This window comes from Clupea harengus, unplaced genomic scaffold, assembly GCF_900700415.2.
Source record: "Clupea harengus unplaced genomic scaffold, Ch_v2.0.2, whole genome shotgun sequence".
Lineage (NCBI taxonomy): Eukaryota > Metazoa > Chordata > Actinopteri > Clupeiformes > Clupeidae > Clupea > Clupea harengus.
Genome location: NW_024879883.1, coordinates 32,056 through 57,018, shown reverse-complemented (window position 1 = coordinate 57,018; position 24,963 = coordinate 32,056). Strand labels below are relative to the sequence as shown.

The following is a 24,963-nucleotide window of genomic DNA, read 5'->3' as shown; positions in this document are numbered from 1 at the left end:
CGTCATTAGTATGCCGACCGAAAGGAGTTTCTTTCAAAGAAAGAATTGAGTTTTTGCACTGAGCACTAGCCATCTCGACAGAATATGCCTTGGTTGAAGCTGTATGACGTCCTTATACGTTTTTACGTCCTTACTTATGATGAAAGCATGGAGGGGCGAGCCCTCCCAGAAGCCATAGAGAATGCATTGAGAGCCCTGTTTTGTGAAAAAAATGGATTTAACATGGGAGTCAATGAGAGAGGTCTAGGGCGATTTCCATTTCGCCCGAAATCGCCCAGAAGGGGCGGGGCCATTTGAAGCACGACTTTTGCCTGACTGTTGCCTGACTGTTACCCGATTGGACAATTCCGAGGCAGATCAGGCGGTCTAGTGGTAGAATCCGACAGAAAAAAAATGTCTCCTTTTCCCGTAGGCAGTGCGTTGCCCCAATCGCCCTTATGGACAAGCCGCCCCTGCTAGTAAGGTTGATCCTAATAAGGTTGACCACTGTAGTATTACTGGTACAGGAGCTCATGTGGGCACCCTATGTTAAGTAGACATTAATTCCCTGATGAAACTCTTGTCCGTCTCTTAAAATGGCTTTGGGTAGCGCTGACAAGCTAATGATGATTAGCAGTGCCGCTGTAGTAAGACTTATATTCTGTAATACTGATAATCCCTCACTGGATAAGTAGGCTGGTCGTCGTCGGCCTGGACAGGTTGGCTGATTGTTTTTGGCTGACAAGCCCTCTTTGTCATTGCAGACGCTGATGCAGGACTCTCAGGAGCAGACAGAATTGCGTTCATTCCCTGGACCTCTGATCAAGTAAGTCACACACAAGCACTAATCCACACAAATACTCACACACATAAACACACACTGAAGAACATGAAACCCTGATTGAGCAAATACTGCTATACCACAAAGACTAACATGATATGTTTTTTTTTTTTTTTTTTTTTATAAATGTTTTGTACACATAAACTCACAACCATACAATGCATGCAGCGCATTTACACACGTTACACATTCTGGCCAGATACACTATATTTTTATTTTTATTTTTTGGGTGTGTGTTTGGGGGGGTGGGTGATACTCAATGGACCCTCACTATTTATCTGACTCCTGCCATGTGTGTTTATGTGCATGTAGGGAGGAGACGCATAAAGTAGATGTTATCAAGTTTGCCCAGAATAAGGCCCTGGAGTGCATGCGCAGTGATGACCTTGTTGACAAATATTCCGCCTGCCTTATCTGGGAGTTCATTGTCTTGATGTGCCGACAAAATGGGGTAAGTTTGAGATGCACTGTGCATGTCTAAGACATCATCTTTCAGTGTGTTGTTAGTATCTATTCAAAATGGGGTAAGTTTGAGATGCTCTGTGCATGTCTAAGACATCATCTTTCAGTGTGTTGTTAGTATCTATTATAAAAGGAAGATGTAATAACTTGGTGTAAACACAGTGTAAAAACATAGTTGTGAATACAACATTCATATTTGTATTCCCAAAACCGTACCATGTACAAATAAAAAAAAAGTAGTTGCAATAATGCTCTGAATTGTACCAATGTCTACGTTCTCCCCAGACGGTTGTCGGCACAGACATCGCCGACCTCCTGCTCCGTGAGCACCGCTCCTCGTGGCTGCCGGGGAAATCTCCGAACGAGGCGAACCTCATCGACTTCAACAACGAGGCTCTGGAGCAGCCCGAGGAGGCGGAGCAGGGGGCCATGTCACTCATATCAGACACCTTCATGAGCGTGCCCGACAACATCGGCAAGGAGACGGAGCGCTTTCGCGAGCTGCTGCTGTTCGGACGCAAAAAGGTAGCTGTGTGCCATACACACAAACACAAACACAAACACAAACACACACACACACACACACACACACACACACACACACACACACACACACACACACACACACACACACACACACACACACACACACACACACACACACACACACACACACACACACACACACACACACAGAGAGTAGTTAGAAAGCTTCTTGTATTCCTGCAAGATCAGATTTTACCCTTATTCACTAAAAGTGGTTATCCTTTTGGAATTTCACATTATTAGCCTAGGAATGTGGGAAATCCATCACAGAGGACTGTCTTTGTTGAGGCGTTGACTCAGTCCCCAGTCTTAAGTGTTTCGTGTGTGTGTGTGTGTGTTAGGAAGCTCTGGAGGCAGCCATGAAGAACGGTCTGTGGGGTCACGCTCTGCTGTTGGCTAGTAAGATGGACAGCAGGACACATGCCAGAGTCATGACCAGGTACATACATACACCGACACGCTCATCATACTGCACAACCATAATAATGTAGAAATAATACATATATACTGTATGTATGTATATTTTTGTGTTTAACAGGTTTGCCAATAGCTTGCCCATCAATGACCCTCTGCAGACTGTTTACCAGCTCATGTCTGGGAGGATGCCAGCTGCTGCTACAGTAAGTGTGTGTGTGTGTGTGTGTGACTGTGTGTGTGGGTGGGTGTGTGTGTGTGTGTGTGTGTGTGGGTGGCGGGCGCTGTCAGGTAACATTTACTCTTTAACCATCTGTCCCCCTCTCTCTCTCTCTCTCTCTCTCTCTCTCCCTCCCCTTCAGTGTTGCGGTGAAGAGAAGTGGGGTGATTGGCGCCCCCACCTGGCCATGGTGTTGTCTAACCTCACTCACACAGTGGACCTGGACATGCGCACCATCGCCACCATGGGCGACACCCCTGGGTGAGTGAGCTGAATCCAGTCGTTTAGACGGCCCGCAACACAATGAGGACTCACAGAGGCTATAATGACCATTATTCTCCAATGATGACCAAGCAGAACAACAGTGATTGCGCCTAAATAGGCAGGCATATATATACGCAGGACCGAAGCACGAGCTTATTATTCGTCTACATCTCTACAACGTGCATGTGGATTGAGTCTGTGTTCTTGTGTGTGCTTGCAGCTTCCAAGGGCCTGGTGGATGCAGCTCACTTCTGTTACCTGATGGCTCAGGTGGGGCTGGGCGTGTTCACCAAGAAGAGCACCAAGATGGTGCTGATCGGCTCCAACCACAGGTATGCCACTCGTTCGGTGCCACTCGTTTAGTGCCACTCGCTCAGTGCCACTCGCTCAGCGCCACTCGCAGACACTCAAACATTGCGGCTAGCGGGCGCGATGGCTGCTGACTCATGCCTCTTCCTGCCTCCTCCCTCAGCTTGCCGTATGAGAGGTTCTGCACGTCCGAGGCCATCCAGCGCACGGAGGCGTATGAGTATGCCCAGTCTCTGGGCTCTCAGCCTCTCAGCCTGCCCAACTTCCAGGTGAGTGTTGGGGGTGGGGGGGGTGTAGGAGTGTGGGCACCTGTGCCAGCATACCAAATATGGAATTGGCTGAATAAAAATACTGTGTCACACATTTATTTTCTAACAGTTTCTATTTGATTCTAGAAAATTATATTTTTATGTGCTGCCAGCATTGCTCAACCAACACAGTGTTGTAATCAGTGTTAAGTGCTGGTAAGAGCTTCTGCTTTCAAGACACATTGAGCTTGTAAACTTCTTTATGAAACTATTTTATATGAACAAGTGTTACCTACCTCTGTGATAACTGAGTGTCATACGCATTATTTACCAGTTCCATAGCAACCATGTCCTGACTAATTGAACTGCAGTTGAACAGAGGCTGAGACTATGTTTTTGTGCCGTTCAACCTGTTGGTTCACGAGTGTGTATCTGTGTTCCACCAGGTGTTCAAATTCATCTACGCGTGTCGCCTTGCTGAGAGTGGGCTCTGTGCCCAGGCCTTCCATTACTGCGAGGTCATCAGCCGAGCTCTGCTGACACAGTCACACTACCACTCGGTGGAGTTCATCGGCCAGCTCATAGAGGTACACACACACATATGCAACAGTGGCCCACTGACCACCACTGAGTTATACAATTCTCTCCTACACACACACACACACACACACACACACACACACACACACACACACATACAGAAACACCATCTACCACTCACATCCATTAAAACATAATCTCTTATCCCATTCAGACATGCTCTCCGATCTGTGATTGTAAGCAGGTGCCTTATGTTTGGCCATTGTAGACGTCTGATTTGTAATCTTCTGCTCGTTGTATCTGTGTTTGATTGCAGATGTCTGCCCGGCTGCGGTTCTATGACCCCCAACTGAAGGAGAAGCCAGAGCAGGAGCTCTTCTTGGAGCCCAACTGGCTACTGCACCTCCGGGAGCTGGACAGAGAGATCCAGGTCGGTGTTTCTGTCTCTGCTCTGTGTCCCTGTTCGCTCGTGTAGTTCTAATGGAAGGATGTTTGTGTATGATGTGTGTGTTTGTGTATGCTGTGTGTGTTTGTGTATGATATGTGTGCTTGTGTATGCTGTGTGTGTTTGTGTATGATATGTGTGCTTGTGTATGATGTGTGTGCTTGTGTATGATGTGTCTTTGTGTATGATGTGTGTTTTGTGTGAGTGTGTTTGTTGTTTGTTGTTGCACTCTTCCTTTGTGATTTAATTATGTATTTGTGTTTACGCAGGGAGGGGAGGTCACTTTTAGGGACAGGGGGACGCCCCAGCTCTACCCCTGCTCCTCTCCCAGCTCAGAAGAGCCCCCCACCCCGCCCAACCCCTCCACCCTCACCCCCGACTCCTCCAACCCTCTGATGGCCACTCTCATGCCCGGGGCTCCACTGCCTGGTGTCCAGCTCATGCCACCAGGTACAACACACACACACACACACACACACACACACACACACACACACAGTCTTTCGTTCTCTTATCACTCCCATCACACACACCACAACATGTCATCTATGTTGCCATCTGTTCGGTTAGTTGGAAAACTCCTCACATACCCTTGACCAAAAAGGGACTGGAGCACTTTACTTGAGTAGAAACTAAATAATGTAAAAGATGGCACTGATGGCTAGGAGACTAGGACATTACATTATGCCATATCACTTTGTCTCTCTCCAACTCATGTCATTTTCTTCCCTGTCTCAGCCCCACAAACCTTTCTGCAGGATGGAGCTCCAGCCGTCGGCCAGAGCCCAGATGCTGGGGGCTTCTATCAGACTCTGCCCAAGCCGGCGGTGTCCACATTCTCCCACGCCTACCAGCCAGACAGCAACTCACCTATGCCCCAACACACTGGACCCCCACTAATGAACTCAGACATGCCTGGGCATATGACTCCTCAGATACCTGGTCAAGTACCTGGTCAGATGCCCCCACCCATGCCAGGACACATGCCAGGTCAAATGCCAGGGCAACTTCCCCCTCAGATGCATGGGCAGATGCCCCCACCCATGCCGGGGCAGATGCCAGGGCAGATGCCCCCACCCATGCCGGGGCAAATGCCAGGGCAAATGCCAGGCCAGATGCCCTCACCCATGCCTGGGCAAATGCCGGGGCAAATGCCAGGGCAAATACCAGGCCAGATGCCTGGGCAAATGCCGGGGCAAATGCCAGGGCAGATTCCTCCATATATGCCGGGGCAAATGCCGGGGCAAATGCCGGGGCAAATGCCTCCACATATGCCCGGGCAAATGCCAGGGCAGATGCCACTTTCCATGCCCGGTCAGATGCCTCCACCGATGCCTGGAGGAGATGCCCCACCCTCTCCCCAGATGCTCCCTCCGCAGCCCCCTCAGATGGACTTCTACGACCAGATGGCTCACCTGGTACGGAGACTGTAGCTGCGGGTGTGGGTAGACAGGCGTGGGTTTGTGTGGTTTTGGGGCTGCGTCTGTGTGGCTGTGTTCATAGCTGTGTGTGCTCCTATAGAGCTTGTGTTTTGTGCATGTGGAAAAACTGAACCAAAGCTTGTTTTCCCAGGGTCCCGGCAGGAGGTCCAGGACCACCTCACAGTCTTCTATGCATATGGTTAGCTAGACTCCTGCTCTGTTTCTTGTGTGTGTGTGAGTGTGTGTGTGTGCGCATGTGTGTGTATGTGTGTGTGCGCGTTTGTGCGTGTTAATGTTTTTTGTGTGTGTGTGTGTGTGCGCGCGCATGTGTGCGCATGTGTGAGGTGAATGTTGCACTGGTAATGCAATGCTGTATGTTACTAATTCTTAAAACCAGCAAATGTGCAAGCTGTAGTTCACGACCACTCCTCCCTGATTGGCTGTCTTTGCATGTAGGGGCCAGGGCGTCGCTCTCGGACGACGTCGGAATCGTCTAACCACTCGGTCGGACGTGAGCGGAGCAGCTCAATCGTCAATCAGGGCTCCCCACCACCACCCCCCATCCCAGAGGCCCCGCCCACACAGGACGCTCCCAAGAAATCCAAGAAAGAGTCACCCAAAAAGGTACACACCCACAAACCCACGCCTATGGAGGCATATTTAAACCATGCACAATCGGAAGACTTATTTTTTTTTCGTTTTTTGAACAAAAGTTAAAGATCATGAGCACACACACACACACAGTATGTGACTGTAGTTGTGTGTTGTGTTTGCCTTTAGGGTGGCGGCGGTGGATGGTTCACTTGGCTTACCTCAAAGAAGACCGAAGCCCACCTCCCTGACGACAAACACAAAGCTGTGAGCTCCTCTTCTCTCTCTCTCTCTCTCTCTCCATCTACCCTTTCGTCCTTCGTGACTTACCTTCGTCACCTTAACGACCGTTTCCATCACGCTTTGCTACTCCATCTATCTCTCTTCTCATGGGACTTCTGATGTTTTTCAGATCGTTTGGGACGAAAAGAAGCAGAGATGGGTGAACCAAGATGAGCCAGAAGAGGAGGTGTGTGTGTGTGTGTGTGTGTGTGTGTGTGTGTGTGTGTGTGTGTGTGTGTGTGTGTGTGTGTGTGTGTGTGTGTGACATTCTTTGTATGTATTCCTTTTGGTATCTAATTTATAAGCATTGTTGTCTGAAGGACATGTTCATATTTTTCCTTTCCAGTATAAGCCCCCTCCCCCACCCCCATCCAGTTTCCCCAAGATGGCTCCAGCGCATGGGCCAATGCCTGGAGCGGGGCCGGGTGCCGGGCCGCCTGTTAACATGTTCTCCAGGAGAGCTGGTGAGGGTCACACTTTCATGACACACAGCGGACACGTATTAAGATTTGCAAGCCCTGGGTACAATAGTTGGATTAACAAGTTAATGTGTGTTTAGTTAGTAGTTGATACATTCTGTGTGTGTGTCATAGGCACAGGCACGAAGAACCGCTATGTGGACGTGTTGAACCCCAGCAGAGGGGGTGGAGGTGGTGTTGCACCTGCTCCTATGCCTGCACCTGCTGACCTGTTCGCTCCACTGGCCCCCATGCCCATCCTCTTCACCCCCAATGCAGGTAAGAGAGAGAGAGAGAGAGACTGGGTGTGAGGGAGAGAGAGAGAGTGTGTGTGTGTGTGTGTGTGTGTGTGTGTGTGTGTCTGTGTGTCTGTGTGTGTGTGTGTGTGTGTGTGTGTGTCTGTCTGAGAGAGAGAGAGTGTGTCAGAGAGAGAGAGAGAGAGAGTGAGTGTGTGTGAGAGAGAAAGAAAGAGAGAGAGAGTTTGTGTGTGTGTGTGTGTGTGTGTGTGTGTGTGTGTGTGTGTGTGTGTGTGTGTGTGTGTGTGTGAGAGAGTGTTTGTGAGAGAGTGTGTAAGGGTGTGTGTGTGTGTGTATGTTGCTAATTTAACTCTTGTGTTTGAGAGTGAATGTGTACAGGTTTGTATGTTAAATGTGCTTTTTTATTTCTACAGCAGAAGAGCAACAGCCAGCAGAGGGGAACACAGCTGAAGGTGTAAACCAGAGTCAGCCTCAGGTAAACACACACACACACACACACGTAAGATTACCTTACTCTTGTGTGGTTTTCTTTATTTGATGTGTTAATATACTCTCTCACTCTCTCACACTCTCTCTCTCTCTCTCTCTCTCTCTCTCCCCCATTCACTCCCCATTAGATGTTTAATCCCACTCTACTGCCTCAGTGTCCAGAGGGAACTCAGTCTGGAGAGGTGAGCTTGTGTCAACACACCCATTCTGCTTTCTTCATAGTACATCAATGCTGACAGACCCCAACACACACACACACACACACACTCTCACACACACTCTCACACACACTCTCACACACACACACTCACACACATAATCACACACACACTCACACACATAATCACACACACACTCACACACATAATCGCACCCTCACACACACACTCACTCACACACTCACTTACACACACACACACACACACTCACACACTCACACACACATACTCGCACATACGTTCATATGACAAAGCACTTGGATTTGAGCATGTGTGTGATGGCCTGGGTTGTAAATCTGAAATGCTATGAGGTGTGTAATCGGGGCTAATGAGCATGCCATTGATTTGGATTTGTGTGTGTGTGTGTGTGTGTGTGCGTGTGTTTTTGCTGTTCTAGCTGTCCAGATCTAGTTCAATGAGTTCTTTATCACGCGAAGTGAGTCATCACTTAAATCAGGTACTTTAGTCTGGTTCCCGTCATTTGCATTGTCTGTCGCAGACACACGCGCGCACACACACACACACACACACACACACACACACACACACACACTCACTGACATACGTCTTGTGTGTACACCCCTTCCTCCCTAACCTCCACAAGCTTGGTGCTCATGTGTCCAGCAAGACTCCATGTACTCCCCTTTTCGCCTCTAACATCGTTATCCGTGCTTTTAACAGGCTGAGAGCTGAGCCAATAAGATTTGTGCTGCTGCTCTGCTCCTGTCCCACCCCCCTCACTACCAACCAATCACCTTGTGCATGTGACATCATGGATCAGTGTGGGAGTGTAAGGATGTGGTGGTGATGGTTGTTTTGTAACTGTTGTCATGGTGATGGTTGTTTTGTAACTGTTGTCATGGTAATTATGTTTCAGCAGGCCCCACCGACTGGAGGCGTAACCTTCTATAACCCCGCCCAATTTGCACAGGTAATTTGTGCTAATTATTGACTCATTTTTAATTGATAATCTTTGAGTGCCATATGGCTGCTAACAGTTGAATTGGGGGTTGAATCTAATCTACAGAAAATTATAAAAACTTCATGTAGGGGTTGAAGTATATTTAAGTTGTAATCATTGCAAAAAGAGTGAAAGATAACGCTAAGACAAGGTAGGTTTTTGAAAAAAATAAATATCGACATGTTATTTAAACATTAAGTCCTCTCCTCTCTTTGTTCCCTTGACCCGTCTCAGGCGGCTCCGGTGCCCATGCGTGTTGGACGGCTGGGCGGACAGAGAGAGTACCCCACGCTCAAGTGACCGCTGCTGTTCCTCTCAAGGGCTTCACAACGCTGCAAAATCATTCATTGATTCATTGGTTCATTTTAAACCTTAATCATCATGCCTTCCCTCCCCAATGCTCATCTCCTGCTCATCTGTGTCTGCTTTGATTTCTCTGTCTGGAGCCATGAATGTGTGTGTGTGTGTGTGTGTGTATAGAGAGAGCCTGCTAGTCGGGGTTTTGTTATGTGCAATAATGATCACTAGTAGACTGCATTCTGATTTTTTATTTTTTCCCCCTGTTAAGTCTGCCCATTTCAGGTGTGAGTGGTGTGTTAGGTTGTGAGGTGGGTCAAGACCGCAATGGCTACTCTCTGCTCCTGCTGTGCTAGCAGTGTTGGGAGAATTAATTTGTTTTTACATATTTACTAAACCTTTTTTTGTCTGTGGGGTGAAAGCCTGCCATGATTTTCTCATCCAATCCGAACAGTCACCAAGACCTCCATCTCATCCATTAGATTGTCTTATCTTCCCATGAACTTTCTATAATCATTCTCTAATCACCTCATTCATTTTTTTTTCTTTCATGTTTGGTGTCTCTCAGAACCCCTTGCATCCCTGTATTTCAGTAGAGATGGATTGAGATTTTCCATAAACCCAAAGTATCGCTGTGTTTGAAGGAACAGGAGATCAACTTTCTTAGATGTTTAGAATTGACTGTAAAATTATTGACAAATGTAAAAGAAAGTGATAATAAAGATATTTTTGCTCTTTAGTACTTTGAAAAAAGGGTTGGTGCAGTTTCTCAGGTATGTGTTGCAGTATTTTGCATGTGTGTAAATAAACTTCAATCTAGCAAACCTGAACAGATGTATGCTTCAGGGCCCAACCTAAATGAAACAGTCCTTCAGTTACAAGAGGATTCCTTAGAAAACCGGTAACAGTAATGTGGGAGGTACAGAGAACCAAATTGAATGTTGGTGTAAAACTTAACTTGAAGAGCTCATAATTAGTGCATGGATTTTTTCCCCCCTTTCACAGTCCTCCAGTAGACTAAGCTTGTTATGGATGTGTGTAAATAAGGGTGCGCTGAGGGCTCCAAATTCACTGGGTAATTAAATATAATATATAATATAGGTATAACGGGACATGATATAGAATTTATTTATATGTACACTTCAGGCAAAATATAATCAGGACATGGATTACGGGCAACACAAGTCCATATCAACAGCTAAGTACTCTTAAGGGGAAATTGGTATGTTCATTATTTCTAAGATTAAAGATGACAAGACATCTTTCCTGAGCGACGCCAGGAGAATACAGAGTTTCTTCTTTAAAACATTCCAACAATGGTAAGTAACAAATATAATCATGATATAATATGATCCGTAATGTTATAAAAGTTCACAACATGACTCTTGATCCTTGTACCATCTCATCACAACATGGCTTCCTTCCCACTATGGCAGGACTTCTGCACCTTCCCTTAAGGTTTGAGTCTCCTCCTCTGTCTGTATACAGGGACTGTCTGGCTGACGTGAGGGATAGCTTGCCCCTGTACAATTCAGCTTGAATGAACGTACATACATCTCGCACTATTCCGAACTGTGGGTATGGGTGTGGGCTGCTAAAGCACTCTGTGCCCTTTGAACTGCGACCTCCAGCATAGAGCGGTCTTTCAGAATTTGATTCAAACTCTCCGAATCCATCTCCAACAGCATACCTACAGATACACACACACACAGCATACACATACATTACAAACTTACTTTAAGAAGCTCAATTATCAAAATGTATCCATGAAATGGGTCTCTTTATGAGGAGCAGCATCAGGAGTGACAAGTTCAGTAATGTTTTGTGTAGGACCTTAAAGATAGCAAAGGTAACAATTTGGGAGTTCTGGGAGTGTTACTGCAAATATTGGCAATGAACTGAAAAAAAACTGGCCAGCTCACCTGTGATGTCAGCTGAGTGGGTGGGGTCTATCTGCTTTACGAGGTCAAATAGTTTTTCTCCAACGGATTCAACCTCAGAATCAGAGCTTTCAGTCATGTTGGCCTCTAGCTCTCCCTGCCTTCTCGCACACAAACGATTACATGTTAAATTCTACACTAGAATTGTAGGCCCAAACAACATAGTAACATAAAAATACAGAAATTCCTGCATACATACTCAAGCAGTGTTTTTAAGGCAATGTTGATCTTCTTTTCGAGGAGCTCAGGATCTGACAGGAGCTGAAGAGTGACCTCCTTCTTCTGTTCCAACAGCATGCCTGTGTACACACATCACCGTGTAAACCTTGCCAACATGTTCAGCACTTACTGAATGGCATGGACTGTGTCAAGTCACAGAATATGACCTGTGATTTTGTCCGTGTGCCCTGTGTTGTGAAGGTCGATGAGGTCATAGAGTCGTTCACCCAAAGAGTCTGAAGAGGCAGATGCCTCCTCTGCCTCACACACCACCTGACTGAGAGACAAATCATGAGTGTGAGTGTTTGTGTTTATGATTGCGTCACCGACAGTTGTGTATGAGCACAAAGACTGAAAGTGTACCTTTCTGGGCTGAGAGACTGCAGTGCTCTGCTTATTCCGTCATTGAGGACAGACTCATCTTGTAGCATCTGCTTGATAACTGTGTCTGGCAGCTCTAGCAGCATCCCTGAATTCAATCAAAACAAAGGGTCTCCCTACATTGCCAATCGTAACACAGAACTGCACGTGGATATCCTTAACACAACAGCGGCATTACATAACAACAGCGCTAAAAGACTAGGCTATTATTACACATACATTATAATCCTAGTTTAACAATAGGATACACTCATAATGGCAATAACAAGCACTAACTAACAAGATAAACAAGTTAAAATGTCTCAGACTTGGTATTGAAAAGCAGCAGAATATGACAGAATATGATATTCATTACGTCGATATACGTTGTACCAGGATTTCCACCATTATTTTAGCTACCACAAGGAATAGACTACATCTAGCCAATCAGTATTTGGAGAGATATTAGAAGACGGAATAGAGGGAGAGGAAAAGGAATGATAGAGAACTCTTTAAAGGGGTTGCAAATCCTTGTACGGAGCAAGTTTCCCACATCTGTTTAAGTGCACAGACACTTGTATTATATGTGCAATAAACTGAATGGCAGCATACTGTCAACATAATACATCACCTGTCAGTTTGCCCGCAATTTCTCCATGTTTAGAAAATATTAGGCTGTAGAGTTTATCTCCAAGTTCATCCAGATCTTCCTCCGCCTTCATGATGATGCATGAGTATTTAGCAGGTATATTATTACATCACAGAACTGAAGCTAGCTAGATCTCGACTCTATTTCTATTTTACTCTGCTTTTTATGAGTACATCTAACGTTACCTTGGTAGTATTAGCCAAATAAACGATCATATAAAACTAGAGTTGCCATTACATTTTGCTGTAACGGTAAAATATCCTGAAAAACTTGTGGACAAAATCCATAGTTATTTACTTTGGCGCATAAGATTGACGTAATTAAACCACGCCGGAGTACTTTTTGTGTTAATGTTGCGCCAAAAACTGCGCACAAAATAGTCCATTTAGAAAATGAATAATAGACCTAATACTTTTCCATTAAGTACTGTTAGAGACAATAATATTGTATGTTTAGTACATTTAAATATATAAATAATTTTAGATAAAGCATTTTACCGCATTTCCCAAATAGTATTAAGACGTTGGAGCGCAAGGATCTACAACATTTGACCGGAAGCAAAGATAGATCCTTTTCCTCTCTCTTCCTGCGCTGAAAGGTAACGTGGTCGGTTTTTCTTCGACTTTACCATTGTAATTTTGTATCTATTAATACGTTCGTTGCTTTTTTGCGTTTATCTACACAAGTTTGTTTAATACGATTTCAGTGTTCGGAATTTGGCTATATTTGTGAGTAATGATGTTTGTATTTTAATGAAACATTTCACGAGACTGTTAGTGCCGCAGCACTGGGGCCTTGCGGGCTTGTGTACTCGTGCTGTGGGAATTAGCATATAGCTAAACTATTCGGTAGCATATATTCATACGGTATTGGAACAGATGTTTTGATTAAAGTGACGTAATCTTTTATTTAACATAGCCACGAAGCTAATGGTTGCGGAGTTCGATCTTGTAACGTATGGCTAAAGTGTATTAGCATGTGTTTTAGCTTACGTTTGGCGTATGCTGGCTAACCTAATGTCAGCGAAGTTAGCTCTATAATGTTAACGTTAATGGCGATTGGATACCAGTTTCAGCTTCATATACTAATTTAGCCTGTAATGGTAATCCACGCTCAGATTTGGGGTGTTTACGTTTTGAAACTTGCTGTGTCAGTTTTCTGATATTTAATCGAGTAGTTAGGAGTCCGCCTCATGCACTTCTGTCAGTTGTCACAGAGCATTCACGTTACATCACATTGATCGAATCCACTTTCAGATGAACTATTTGTTTTACATTTAAGGAAGTCTGTATTTACATAAACATTAGTTAAGAAATGTATTTATCCAGGGGGATTGTGCCCAGGTCAGGGGTGACATGACTAACTTTTACCCCCTCTTCATTTGCAGGTAGGTCAAGATGTCGTCGTCTCACCTGCAATGGATGGTCATCAGGAACTGCTCCAGTTACCTCATCAAGAGGAACGGACAGACCTACAGCACTGTAAGCAAAATTATATTTGATCTTGAAGCTGCTGTCTTAGAACTGCAGTTCATTTCATTCATATAACTCACTGAAATGCAGAGCTTCACGTGACTGAACCATGATGGAGATACATGTTAAAACGCCCATGCCACTTGAGCTGTACAAAATGTGGTTTGATATTGTTGTGATGCTTGGAAGTGTGCATTGTAGGAGTTTACAGTAAAGCATGTGTTGAGAAGCCAGGCTCAAAAATGACCAAGAGATCAGGTTGCCGGTCCCAACTCCATAGCCCGGACTGTATAACAGTCCTGTAAATATACAATTAAGTTAACAAGAGTATGTATTTGTTTTCTGTTTGCAGGAGCCCAACAACCTTAAGTCTCGCAACTCCTTCCGCTTCAACGGCCTTGTGCACCGCAAGACAGTGGGAGTTGAGGCTGCAGCTGATGGAAAGGGTGTTGTCGTCATGCTGAAGAAGAGAGCAGGTATTAAGCTCCATACCAGCTAGCTATCTCTACCCATTATGCATTGTATCAAATGGATATAGTGTTGGTGTTCTGGATATGTAGTTGAGTGAATGTATGGCTTTGTGTTTCAGGCCAGCGTAAACCTGCCAATTGCTATGAGAAGATCACAGTCAACAAGAACGCCAGAGCCACGCTGAGCAGCCTGCGCCACATCATCCGCAAGAATCACTATAGGAGAGACCTGCGCATGGTAGGCACATCGTAGACACTCATAACACACCTGACATCAAGGGCTGGCTATCTGTCAGCATCAACAGAACAAATTGCTTTGAGCATAGGTCTCCTTATTGGATTTATAGGATATCTATCGGCATCAACAGAACAACTGCTTTTTAGCATCGGTGTCCTTATTGGAATGAAAATGGTCATATTCATGTACATTCTGCAACAGTGTGATTGATGTGTGTCAATACTACTTCAGCATGTAGCTTTAGTTGATTTAGTCATAATGTACAGTAAGACTCACTGTCACCGATAGGTAGAAATGTATTTTGTGTAAAAATTAAGTAGTGATGGGACAAACCGCATCAATCCACCTCTACAATGGCTGCATTACATTTCCAGTTAAGCTGTTGACCTGAGTGTGAGCTAGTTTGCACACTGTGCTGTGGTGTACCCTAAGATCAGCTAGACCACTTACAGCATGCACATTACCCAAATCACAGTAACACATGGACATCAGAGGATGTGAGCAGTACACACTTATCAGCTGATGCACATAGCATTGCAGTTTTCTAATGATCCTTGTGCTCCTTCCTCAGTCTGCCCTGCGTCGCGCCAGCGCCATCCTGCGCAGCCAGAAGCCAGTGGTGGTGAAGAAGAAGCGCACCCGTGCCACCAAGACCGCATAAGCGTGCAGCACCATGTGTTCTAAAATAAAGACGTTTTGTTCAAAACCATCCGCACAGCTGCTGTCATTTCTTGGCACTTGGCATTTCTTGTTTATTCTTGTAGTTGGGAGTAACTCCTAGATTTTGGGGCATTGCAGTTGGGGGGATTTGTCAGTGGTGAAGTGGAAAAATCATCTAATGCCCAGCTCAATCTACTTGTAGATAGCATGGAAACTACTATTTTTAACTGTGATTGAGAACAATTTGATCTTTTGAGTAGTAGCACTTCCTGTACCAGCAGTACAGTATTAGCTGCTCTTTTTTCCAATGTATAGTATGAGCTTTAGAACATTCTTCAAACAGAATTGGTATGCTGTGATGTCACATTAAAAGGTGTCCGTGGGTAATTTACATTTACATTTAGTCATTTAGCAGACGCTTTTGTCCAAAGCGACGTACAAGGGAGAGAACAGTCAAGCTAAGAGCAATAAAAAAAGCATGGTGTAACAATAAATACTACTTTACATGAGAATTAGAAAAACAACAACCTAGAAAAGAGGAAAAAGAAGTGCAGGAATGTAACTGCTGAAGTGCAAGTTAAGCGCTAGTCAGGTGCCAGTTAGGAGGGGAGGTGCTCTCTGAGCAAACCTGTGGTAATGCCACACCATTTCATCATAATTGACTTTAGCAGTGATGTAGGTTCTTGGTTATTCATATTTCTGTTGGTTTACGATTTCTATAAACCAACTCTGATTTTATAGGCTTTAAAGTATCTTCGCTTGTTTGATATTAGTCCCTGAGGTGGTTCAGAAGTTTGCAAATTGGCACCTTGGTTCACAGGTTTGCTACAGTGAATTTTCTGTTGGCTGCCAGACTTACAAATCAATCTAGGTTGGCAGACCTGGACCAGTGTTCTGACACGTGACAATTCAGTTCTTTTTGTAATAAAATTCCAGACCATGAATGCATCCATCATTTTTCTCATGCCTTCGAATATGGTGGCAGTCTTGCATGCTTAATACCACCACTGAACCTGTTGAGCTCAGGGCCCGTGTTATTCATGATATAATGTTGAACACATGAAAGCATTCATCAGACCGAAGTGAGATTTTGCAATTAGGTGCGAGTTGCTGTTCCATCATTTTAATATGTCCGTCTAATCGGGTGCATTACGTTTCAATGACCTTTCCATCTGACTTTTCGGTAGCCATCACTCTGGGAGGTTTGTCTGCCATTAAGAAAATGATTCTCACAGTTTTATCTGACAGGCATGAACGTGAGTATGTGTGACCTGCCTGCTGTGAACAGCAGTGATCTATTTGTCACAGGGAATCCTGGAGGGGCCAAATGGAAGCACACTTAATTAAACAGCAGAGTACTGATGGCCTGTTTGTATTGATCTCTGTGTGAGTGGAAGAGGCGATGCACATACCAATCTATTGAGTGCTCAGTCTTTAAGCCCAACTGTGGATTGTCATGTGTTGAAAAGCCTTTACATAAAAACCAATGAAGACAACAATTAAGCACAAAATGGCGCATGCATTCATAAAAACTTGTGACTTGTGGAACATACAGAAAACAGAAAAAACACGTTACATCACACTCATTGTGTGACCATGTGGAATGATTAAATTGATCATCAGTTCAGGGTTGTGCCACTGTGTACTGCAGTGCATGTGGCCAGGGTATTGACCAGTAATGAGGGACCTCGAGAGAGGGTGATCAAGGGCCGCACGGCTCAGATGCGCGTGTGGCTGTCCAAGAATGCGGTGGTGTGTGTGTGTGTTGGCGCTTCTGCATGTGTGCATGGCCTTCGAGCTGCAGGACACCATCCATGCCCTCATCGAGGAGAACATCCACCTTCACGACCAACTGGAGAACCTGACCAAGGCCCTCAGGGAGTTACGACAACTGCTGCTGCACAATGCTGGAGGTATGGCCATGTTTATCTCTCTGTCTAACTAATCCCCCTGTTTTCTCCCAAAGTCTCTCCTAATCCCCCAGTTTTTGCACAAACTTTTGCACAAACTCTCTCCTCATCCCCCTGTTTTCTCCCAAACTCTCTCCTCATCCCTCTGTTTTTGCCCAGTCTGTCCTCTATCTCCACTCACATAACATCTCTCCATCTCTTTTTTTTGTCTTTGCCACTCTGTCTGTCATTGATGTATCCACTGGCACACCAACATCCAGCTTCACTGGATCTTCCATCCCTGCTCTTGCTCTTGCTTTTCCCTGTTAATATATATTTAATGTGCAAGAGACATTTTTTTGCACTGGATATATGACAACACTTGATGTTGGTTGTTCTTGTGTAGACTGCAAAAAAAAATGTTCTATCTTAACTTTATGCCTTGTAGATTCCTAACACAAAAAACTGATGTGTGTATGTGTTGTAACCTCTGCCCTACAGAACAGACTAATGTTAACCAAGAAGAGCTTCAGCATCTCTGGGAGGAATGGTCTCTACATGGTAAGGACACATATTTATTTCAACCCCACTCCACTCCACACACTAACACTCACACCCTTTAATAACACATCTCATTATGTTGTTATTTAGCTGTTTTTGTATGGCACATTATCATGGAAAGTGTAGGGCAAAGGATCACATTGATTGATGATTTCACATTGCCTTTGCCCATATAAGGCCTGCTGGCTATTGACAGCCATGTCAGCTGGTACTGGTGTATTATTTGTTATCTCTACCAGCTCTACCACAATACAGGAGACCATTTAACACACTTAGAAGTTGAATTTCAGGAGGTACTCAAACACCAGTTTTTCAACAAGTAGAGCCAGATAGGATGGCCATCAGCTCAATGAGTCGGTGACATATCAGGCCATATTTAGGTGCTACAGAAGGCCTACCAGTTTGAAAGAGAGAAATACAACCAGTTACTACTTTTTTTTAACAAAGTACGATTTGACTTTTTAAATGAAAGCTTTAAAAAAAAAGCTTTAAAAAAAAATATATATATAATAATTAAATATTTTTTTACTGTTTGTTTTGTCTGATATTCGAAATGAGTTGACTTGAAATGTGTGATATAAAACTCAGTGGAGCCTCTTGCGCTGTGTGCTATTCGTTTCAGGCATCAGTCCAGACACTCACTTCCTATTGGAGCAGGCTCTCTGCCACGACCTTCACGACTCGGCCGTTGACCTTAAAGACTGTACACCACTCCTGCTCCTCGCTCTCCTGTTACTCACCCACCTTCTGCTCTAAGCTTAACTTAAGGCTTCACTTCTGGGACTGGGAGAGAGGCCTGGCAGTCCAGCAGACCTGGGAATCAACACACCCTTGAGCCACTGTCTGATTGCTCTGTGCTGGTGTGAGCCTCTGCAATCAATAACAGTCCAGCTGGAGCAACGTGAGGACACCAAGAGTTTCAAACGAAGAGTGACCTGCTAGAGTCTTGTGAAAGAAATATGCTATATAATTATTATCATGATGTGTTTGTAGTTTGATATTAGTCTCAGAGGTTCCTTTGTTCTGAGAGGAATTCTATCTGTGAGAACAGAGATGTTAAACTCAGACCTGTCATTTGATGTTTAGGGTAGGACTGAATTAGGAGACCATGTGTTTATGTGAACTCATTCTGGACTGTTGTGTTAAAGTCTGGGTTTGGGGGTCTTAGGTAAACATTCTTATCTCTTGGAACCAGAGTACGGGATGGTACAAGGGGGAGTGTTTTCCTGCATGTTCTGTGATATTGTCTTTGCATAAAGTCTGTTACATGGTACCAGGGAAGTTAGTGATGGTTTGAACAGCGTTCTGAAACCACTGCGCTCCTATTGTGTGAGTGTATGTTGATGAGCGGTCGAGAGCCATTCACTCCTCTTTGCCAGAGTAAAAGTCAATTATTTATTATATTCTTGGTTGTGTGTCTTAATTCTGAGGTTAATTACAGTCCTAAAAAGGGTGAAATAAATCCCTAACAAGTCTGTTTTTAATTTTTTTCTTCCAGAGAGCCTTTAAGTACCACGCCTGACCCATCTTCTTTGAGTACGTGTGAATTCAATTCTTAGAGGCCATAGCACCTACCTGCCTCTCTGGAGTTCCGTTCTTATGCTCTGGGCAAATGTGTTGGAAATTCAATCTGCTGTAGCGTCTGTGTGGTAATCAATGTGATGTGAGGGTTAGGCCAGAATGAATGCTTCGCACAGCTCATAGTCATAGTAGTCGCTTGTTCTTACTTTATCTTCGTTTGTAAGTATGTATATGTATACGTATATGTGAATATGTGTGTGGTAATATATTGTATGCAATGTAATGAAATGCAATACGTGACTGAAATCCCTTTTCTGTCAAGCACTTCAAAATTACATGTGGAATTTGTGGTATGCCAATTAAATCTTATTTTTGTAAATCATTTTAAGAACCCTGGGAATAAAAGACAGTAAAGTATTTGACTAAACTGGACTAGTATGTGTGTTTCTATGTTTGAGGGAAAGCCAGTTTCATTGGTCATTATTCATTTTTATTTGCACAAACACATCAAGGTATAGAATCCAAAACAGACATATCCAACAAACATAATAGCAAGCAAACTAAAGTTAATACAGACCTTTGGTCAGTCCTAAACTAAATATTTTTTAGAGACTAAGCACGTGCTTTCAGGAATAAATAGTTTACCTAATTTACATAAGGAACATATTTGCAATTTCAGGTGATGAATTCGTAGAGATTTCTCTGACACACATACACAGTCAACATTGTGGAGGGCATCTCACAGGGTTGTGAACTCGTGCCAGGGTGATCAGCAGGCATGAGTTAAGTGTTTGTACTTATGTCTATGAAATGAGAAACTGAACAATTCAAGAGCTTAATAAGCAGTGATGTTTGATATGTTCTCACATGTGAACAGATTCACATAACGCACCCTGATTCTAAGGAGAATAAATACACACACACACACACAAAAATGTTCCCTCCTAACACCAATGACCAATGGCTATACACATGAAGTAGAAAGACTAAGACTGCTGAACAGACTAATTACTAGTGGAGAAATTCAAGAAAAAGTATTTATAAAGTTCTTTTTAAAAAAACTGAAATGAACTGACAGGTAAGCAAATCTTACTATTGGTCTGGTCTGCGGTAGACTCCACCTGCAGGTTTAGCAGCTTCAGTCATCACATCATCATCATCATCATCATCATCATGAGGTCCAATTTACTCTTACGCTGAGCAGTTAAGAGCTCATTCAATAGTTATTCAAAAATCATGGGAATGGACATACTTACAATAACCAATCTGAAGTGCGGAGTTGTCAAACTACACATCCAATGTGCTACTCTGAGCAGACGTAGCTCACAGAAACACACTGGTAGTTGACTTTCACCACATCCATCACGTCATGTTATGTGTATCAATATCAATAAGCTTGGGTAGGAAAGCTAGAAGAGAAAAGCCTCTGAAAATGTTGACTAATGATACCCCTGGTGAGACTCCCCCAGTCCACTCACTCACCTTAGCCAAAAAAGGCTATTCCGAACCATGATTATATGCTTGTGGTTGGTGTGCATATGTGAGCATGTGTATGTGTGGACGTTTGAGAAAGTGTCCAGGTGTGTGTGGGGGGGTCTAGTCTAAGTCCAGGTCACTGTCGGAGTCGCTGAGCTGAGCGAGGTTGCTGTTCCGGATGCTTCCGTTTGCGCCAGCGTTGGCCAGTGTCTGGGCGTACTTGTCAGGCAGCAGGCCGTACTCCTGCAGCAGCCCTTCCACGTCGGTGGCGTAGAAGTCGTTGCCCAGCTGGTCACTGATGCGTACCAGGTTGCCCACCAGCTCGCCACCGCGGTATAACAGCAGGGCGGGCAGCGCAGAGGCGCGGAACTGCGCACTGGTGCCGATGTCGGAGCCAAGCACGCGGCAGAACTTGACCAGCGGGTACTGCTGTGCCAGGCACATCATGCAGCCCTCCATGGCCTGGCAGGCCAGGACCTCAGGCTCATAGATGTGGATGATGACCAGCGTGCCGCGGCCCTCCTCATCCACCGCCGCCAGGAACTCCTCCCCGCTGCTGAGCTCCACCACCTGAGCGAACTGCCGGCCCCCGCCGAGGGCGAGCCGCATCTGGGCCATGCGCTGCTGCCTGTACTGCTCCAGGAACTCTTCATCATCCTCGTCCAACTCCTCGTCCGCATCCTTCGCTACAAGCTGAGAACACCGAACAAGAACAAGAACATACATAATAATGGTAGCATTCTGGATGGCTGCACAAGTGCAGGTATGTCAAGATACATCCTCCAGACAAACAAACTACCCCACACACATTACACTCTCCCACCCTCACACTCACACACATTACCCCACTCTCCCACACACACATTACCCCGCTCTCCCACACACACACACATTACCCCGCTCTCCCACACTCACACACACACACACACACTCACACAACCCCGCTCCCACACACACACATTACCCCGCTCTCCCACACTCACACACACACACACACACACACAACCCGCTCGCTCCACACTCACACACATCACCCGCTCTCCCACACTCACTCACTCACACACACACAACCCCGCTCTCCCACACTCACTCACACACACTACCCCGCTCTCTCACACATTACCCCGCTCTCTCACACATTACCACGCTCTCCCACTCACACACATTACAAAGTCAAAGTAGGTTTATTGTCAATTACTTTGCATGTTAAGACATACAAAGGAATCGAAAAAAACGTTTCCCACTCTCCCACGGTGAAACATATAAGTGCACACGCACAACAACAGATAAGACAAGACATATAGTTATAGTTATTGTACCCCGCTCTCACACCCTCACACTCTCTCACACATCACCCGCTCTCCCTCACTCACACACACACACATTACCCCGCTCTCCCACACACACACACACATTACCCCGCTCTCCCTCACTCACACATTACCCCGCTCTCCCACCCTCACACACATTACCCCGCTCTCCCACACACACACACTCACACACACACACACACACACACACACACACACACACACACACTCACATTACCCCGCTCTCCCACACACACACACACATTACCCCGCTCTCCCACACACACACACACATTACCCGCTCTCCCACACACACACACACACCACACACACACACAACACACCACACCACACACACACATTACCCGCTCTCCCACACTCACCCTTTCCCACACTCAAACACATTACCCCACTCCCACACACACATTACCCATGCTCTCCCATGCTCACACACACACACACACACACACACACACACACACACACACACAGATTACCCAGCTCACACCACACACATTACCCCGCTCTCCCATGCTCGCTCACACACACACACACACACACACAGACCTTGCCACGGATTTTGTCCTGTACATTCTTCTGTTTCTCCTTGTCCTTCTCATCATCCAGATGTGAACGGCAGGTGAGGCTCAGCTTCTTGATCAGTTTCTCCATCTCTCTCTTCTGCTCCCGCCTCTGCTCGGTCTCCAACTTTTTGAACTTCCGCCAGTCATTTATCACACCCTTTGGTCCTAAGCAAGACAGACAGAGACAACGAACAAGGCTGCTTTTCAGAAGCTTCTTAAAGCGAGCCAAAACCCACAAGAACAACTGATGACTGGTGGGGTCTTCATGTGCAACACCAACAGGAAAAGCCTTGGTTATTAAGTTACCTGTGTTAACAGCAGTGCCATCTGCGCTGTACTCCACCTCTGGTTCCAGCACTGCCTGGTCACGGATGGTTTTAGGCCCCTCTTCATCTTCATCGTGGTCGCTATCCTCATCCTCACTGCTACTGCAGTAGTACTGCAGCTTCTCACCCAGGAGCTTATCATCCAGCGTCGTCATAGCTACCTGAGTCACAAGGTAATATTTCAGCACGGACAGTGATCTTCACAATTGAAGGCTCTAGAATGAAAACACTTCACCCATCCATACCCAAAGGCCATCGAGATAATGGCATAAAAGTAGAGGCCTGAGACTTAACCACTGTCTTGCGAAATACCTACAACCTCAACATCAGTTATTATTAATTGTATACCTAATGAGTAGAAGTAAAACTGTCTGTGCAGTGAGCTCTATCTTCATGTCCATGTGAGTTTGTCTAGATATAGGCTATAATGTCGTTTGCATGAATGGATCTGCTAGATAAAGCAAAAAGCAAAACAACTATCTGGCTGTTAATCCCTCTGCACAGATGGTCTGTCAGAGATGGATGCAGACACAGAGTGGGGGTGGCACTGTGAAATTTAGAGTGGATCTCTCATCTAGTCTAGGACGCCAAACAGGGCCCGTGAATAGCTTCACATCTTACCACGAGATGTTAAACGCATTATTACAAACAAAACAACACACTCCCCATTTTCCTACACAAATATCGGTGGATAGAGCCCATACAAAATTAGTAAAATAGCACAACTCAGCAGCCCAGACCCCATAAATTATCATGCAAAACGATTTACTACTGGATAACAATGATGGAAAGTGGGCCGAAGCTCCCTAAGCTCATTAGCCTTAATTTGATGTGGTCTTAACTAAGCTTACCTGGCTATATAGGTCGACTGTGACAGGCTAGCGACGACGACGAACAAAGATAAAAAACGAAAAAAATTCAACTGTTTCAGTATGATTAAAGGTTTCCCGTCTATGTCTAACAACTATTACTAGTCGTTAGCTAGCTAGCATTACTACACAGTGGTGTATTTAGAACTCACTATCTGTCAATATCTGCTAATACTACTGCTAGCCAGCTAGGAAGTGTTTGCTGGCATCCCAGCACTTCCTTAACTAGCCAAGTTACCACTGACACCCCTACACATATTAACATATGGGCAATGTACCACATTTCAAATCCGACTAAATCGACTACAGACTTTTTTTACCGCAAACGGATAGCTAACATTCTGCCAAACGTCAAAACAATCTCTTGAGTTAGATTAGCAAGCGAGCTAACATTGGCTATCAATCGCAAGTTACTAGCTATAACGTTCGCTTCTAGTGATTTTTGTCTGTATTACCATGGCAGTGATTAGGTTCACAACATTAATCTATAATATCAGCGACTGTATATTTGCCATTGACGTCAAAAACTGCATCTTACCACGATATATGTTTTGGAAATCCAACAGCCTTGATTTTGTATCCTCCACCCAAGGGACAACAGTGCACTTCCGGGCAAAATAAAAGCCTAGATACAATCTCGAATTTACGGCCGAAATGTACGTGTGCTGAGCGAAATAAAAGCGTAGTCGGGCGAAGTGAACGAAAACAAGTTTAGTGACAGTCGTCATTCTGTATAATGCGGATTAGCATTTTGTCAGGTCCTGTTAAGAAAATCCATATGAGAGAATGAAGGGGTTTTGGAAAATCGACAAAATAACTTGAGAGATACCGCATTTGATTCTGTTCAATAAAATGTGTCATCCCGTTTAGCCTTGTCTCCAACTGAAATTAAGGTGGATTCCTTGCAAACAGAGTTTACACAGAATAAAGAAACAACTCATTCGAATTGTATGGTTTGGTTACTTAAAACAATTTAGCTCCTAACATTAAACGGTTGTACATTTTATTGAAATAATAAAATGTATATTTTATTGAAATAACAAAATGTCCATATTAAAATTAAAGCCAATTTCATAACGGCCAAACACGTTTTAAGAAGTCAGTGTATGCAAAATATGTGTATTACTTGTAAAAACAAAGTTTTCCAGAAATGACCAGTTTACCAGAAGTCAACTTT

At 44.7% G+C, this 24,963-nt stretch overlaps 4 protein-coding genes across 6 annotated transcripts; 2 read left to right on the top strand and 2 right to left on the bottom strand.

The window, feature by feature from the left end:
• Positions 1 to 713: 713 nt before the first annotated feature.
• On the top strand, positions 714 to 9,554 carry LOC105911094 (protein transport protein Sec16A; the record flags this gene model as incomplete). Its single annotated transcript, XM_042705361.1, has 23 exons — positions 714 to 805; positions 1,133 to 1,271; positions 1,568 to 1,807; positions 2,170 to 2,267; positions 2,367 to 2,448; positions 2,605 to 2,717; positions 2,942 to 3,058; positions 3,199 to 3,304; positions 3,730 to 3,870; positions 4,140 to 4,253; positions 4,538 to 4,718; positions 5,007 to 5,686; positions 5,841 to 5,888; positions 6,146 to 6,313; positions 6,470 to 6,547; positions 6,693 to 6,749; positions 6,909 to 7,026; positions 7,156 to 7,299; positions 7,691 to 7,752; positions 7,895 to 7,948; positions 8,382 to 8,441; positions 8,862 to 8,915; positions 9,180 to 9,554. Coding segments are annotated over 23 exons (3,012 nt in total), but the record flags the coding sequence as incomplete, so codon positions are not given.
• Positions 9,555 to 10,572: 1,018 nt separating this feature from the next.
• LOC122130623 lies at positions 10,573 to 12,740 on the bottom strand. The gene is made up of 6 exons (XM_042705362.1): positions 12,393 to 12,740; positions 11,765 to 11,870; positions 11,569 to 11,678; positions 11,382 to 11,481; positions 11,165 to 11,283; positions 10,573 to 10,932 (listed from the first exon to the last, which is right to left on the bottom strand). Exons 1-6 carry the CDS (start codon positions 12,481 to 12,483, stop codon positions 10,805 to 10,807), a joined length of 654 nt encoding a protein of 217 aa, XP_042561296.1. The 5' UTR covers positions 12,484 to 12,740; the 3' UTR covers positions 10,573 to 10,804.
• A 128-nt stretch (positions 12,741 to 12,868) lies between these two features.
• On the top strand, positions 12,869 to 15,299 carry LOC105911097 (60S ribosomal protein L28). 2 transcript variants are annotated; one of them, XM_031577977.2, is made up of 5 exons: positions 12,869 to 13,008; positions 13,798 to 13,891; positions 14,235 to 14,358; positions 14,472 to 14,590; positions 15,162 to 15,299. In XM_031577977.2, exons 2-5 carry the CDS (start codon positions 13,808 to 13,810, stop codon positions 15,249 to 15,251), a joined length of 417 nt encoding a protein of 138 aa, XP_031433837.1. In that variant the 5' UTR covers positions 12,869 to 13,008; positions 13,798 to 13,807; the 3' UTR covers positions 15,252 to 15,299. The 2 variants fall into 2 exon arrangements, with proteins under 2 accessions (XP_031433837.1, XP_031433838.1); XM_031577978.2 differs by lacking the exon at positions 12,869 to 13,008 and adding an exon at positions 13,106 to 13,138.
• A 5,424-nt stretch (positions 15,300 to 20,723) lies between these two features.
• On the bottom strand, positions 20,724 to 24,431 carry LOC122130622 (phosducin-like protein). Of its 2 annotated transcripts, XM_042705359.1 has the most exons (5): positions 24,242 to 24,259; positions 23,769 to 23,795; positions 22,898 to 23,078; positions 22,575 to 22,756; positions 20,724 to 21,390 (listed from the first exon to the last, which is right to left on the bottom strand). In XM_042705359.1, the coding sequence occupies exons 1-5, from the start codon at positions 24,242 to 24,244 to the stop codon at positions 20,818 to 20,820; spliced, it is 966 nt and encodes a 321-aa protein (XP_042561293.1). In that variant the 5' UTR covers positions 24,245 to 24,259; the 3' UTR covers positions 20,724 to 20,817. The 2 variants fall into 2 exon arrangements, with proteins under 2 accessions (XP_042561293.1, XP_042561294.1); XM_042705360.1 differs by lacking the exons at positions 23,769 to 23,795; positions 24,242 to 24,259 and adding an exon at positions 24,325 to 24,431.
• Positions 24,432 to 24,963: the final 532 nt, after the last annotated feature.

Coding starts and splice junctions, on each gene's coding strand:
- LOC122130623 (XM_042705362.1), bottom strand. CDS start 12,483: ATGAAGGCGGAGGAAGATCTGGATGAACTTGGAGATAAACTCTACAGC. Junction 11,871..12,392: donor AATTGCGGGCAAACTGACAG/GTGATGTATTAT, acceptor GATTGAATTCAG/GGATGCTGCTAGAGCTGCCA. Junction 11,482..11,568: donor GCACACGGACAAAATCACAG/GTCATATTCTGT, acceptor GTGTGTACACAG/GCATGCTGTTGGAACAGAAG.
- LOC105911097 (XM_031577977.2), top strand. CDS start 13,808: ATGTCGTCGTCTCACCTGCAATGGATGGTCATCAGGAACTGCTCCAGT. Junction 13,892..14,234: donor ACGGACAGACCTACAGCACT/GTAAGCAAAATT, acceptor TTCTGTTTGCAG/GAGCCCAACAACCTTAAGTC. Junction 14,359..14,471: donor CATGCTGAAGAAGAGAGCAG/GTATTAAGCTCC, acceptor TTTGTGTTTCAG/GCCAGCGTAAACCTGCCAAT.
- LOC122130622 (XM_042705359.1), bottom strand. Junction 23,079..23,768: donor CAGTCGACCTATATAGCCAG/GTAAGCTTAGTT, acceptor CTTGTGACTCAG/GTAGCTATGACGACGCTGGA. Junction 22,757..22,897: donor TGGCACTGCTGTTAACACAG/GTAACTTAATAA, acceptor TGTCTTGCTTAG/GACCAAAGGGTGTGATAAAT.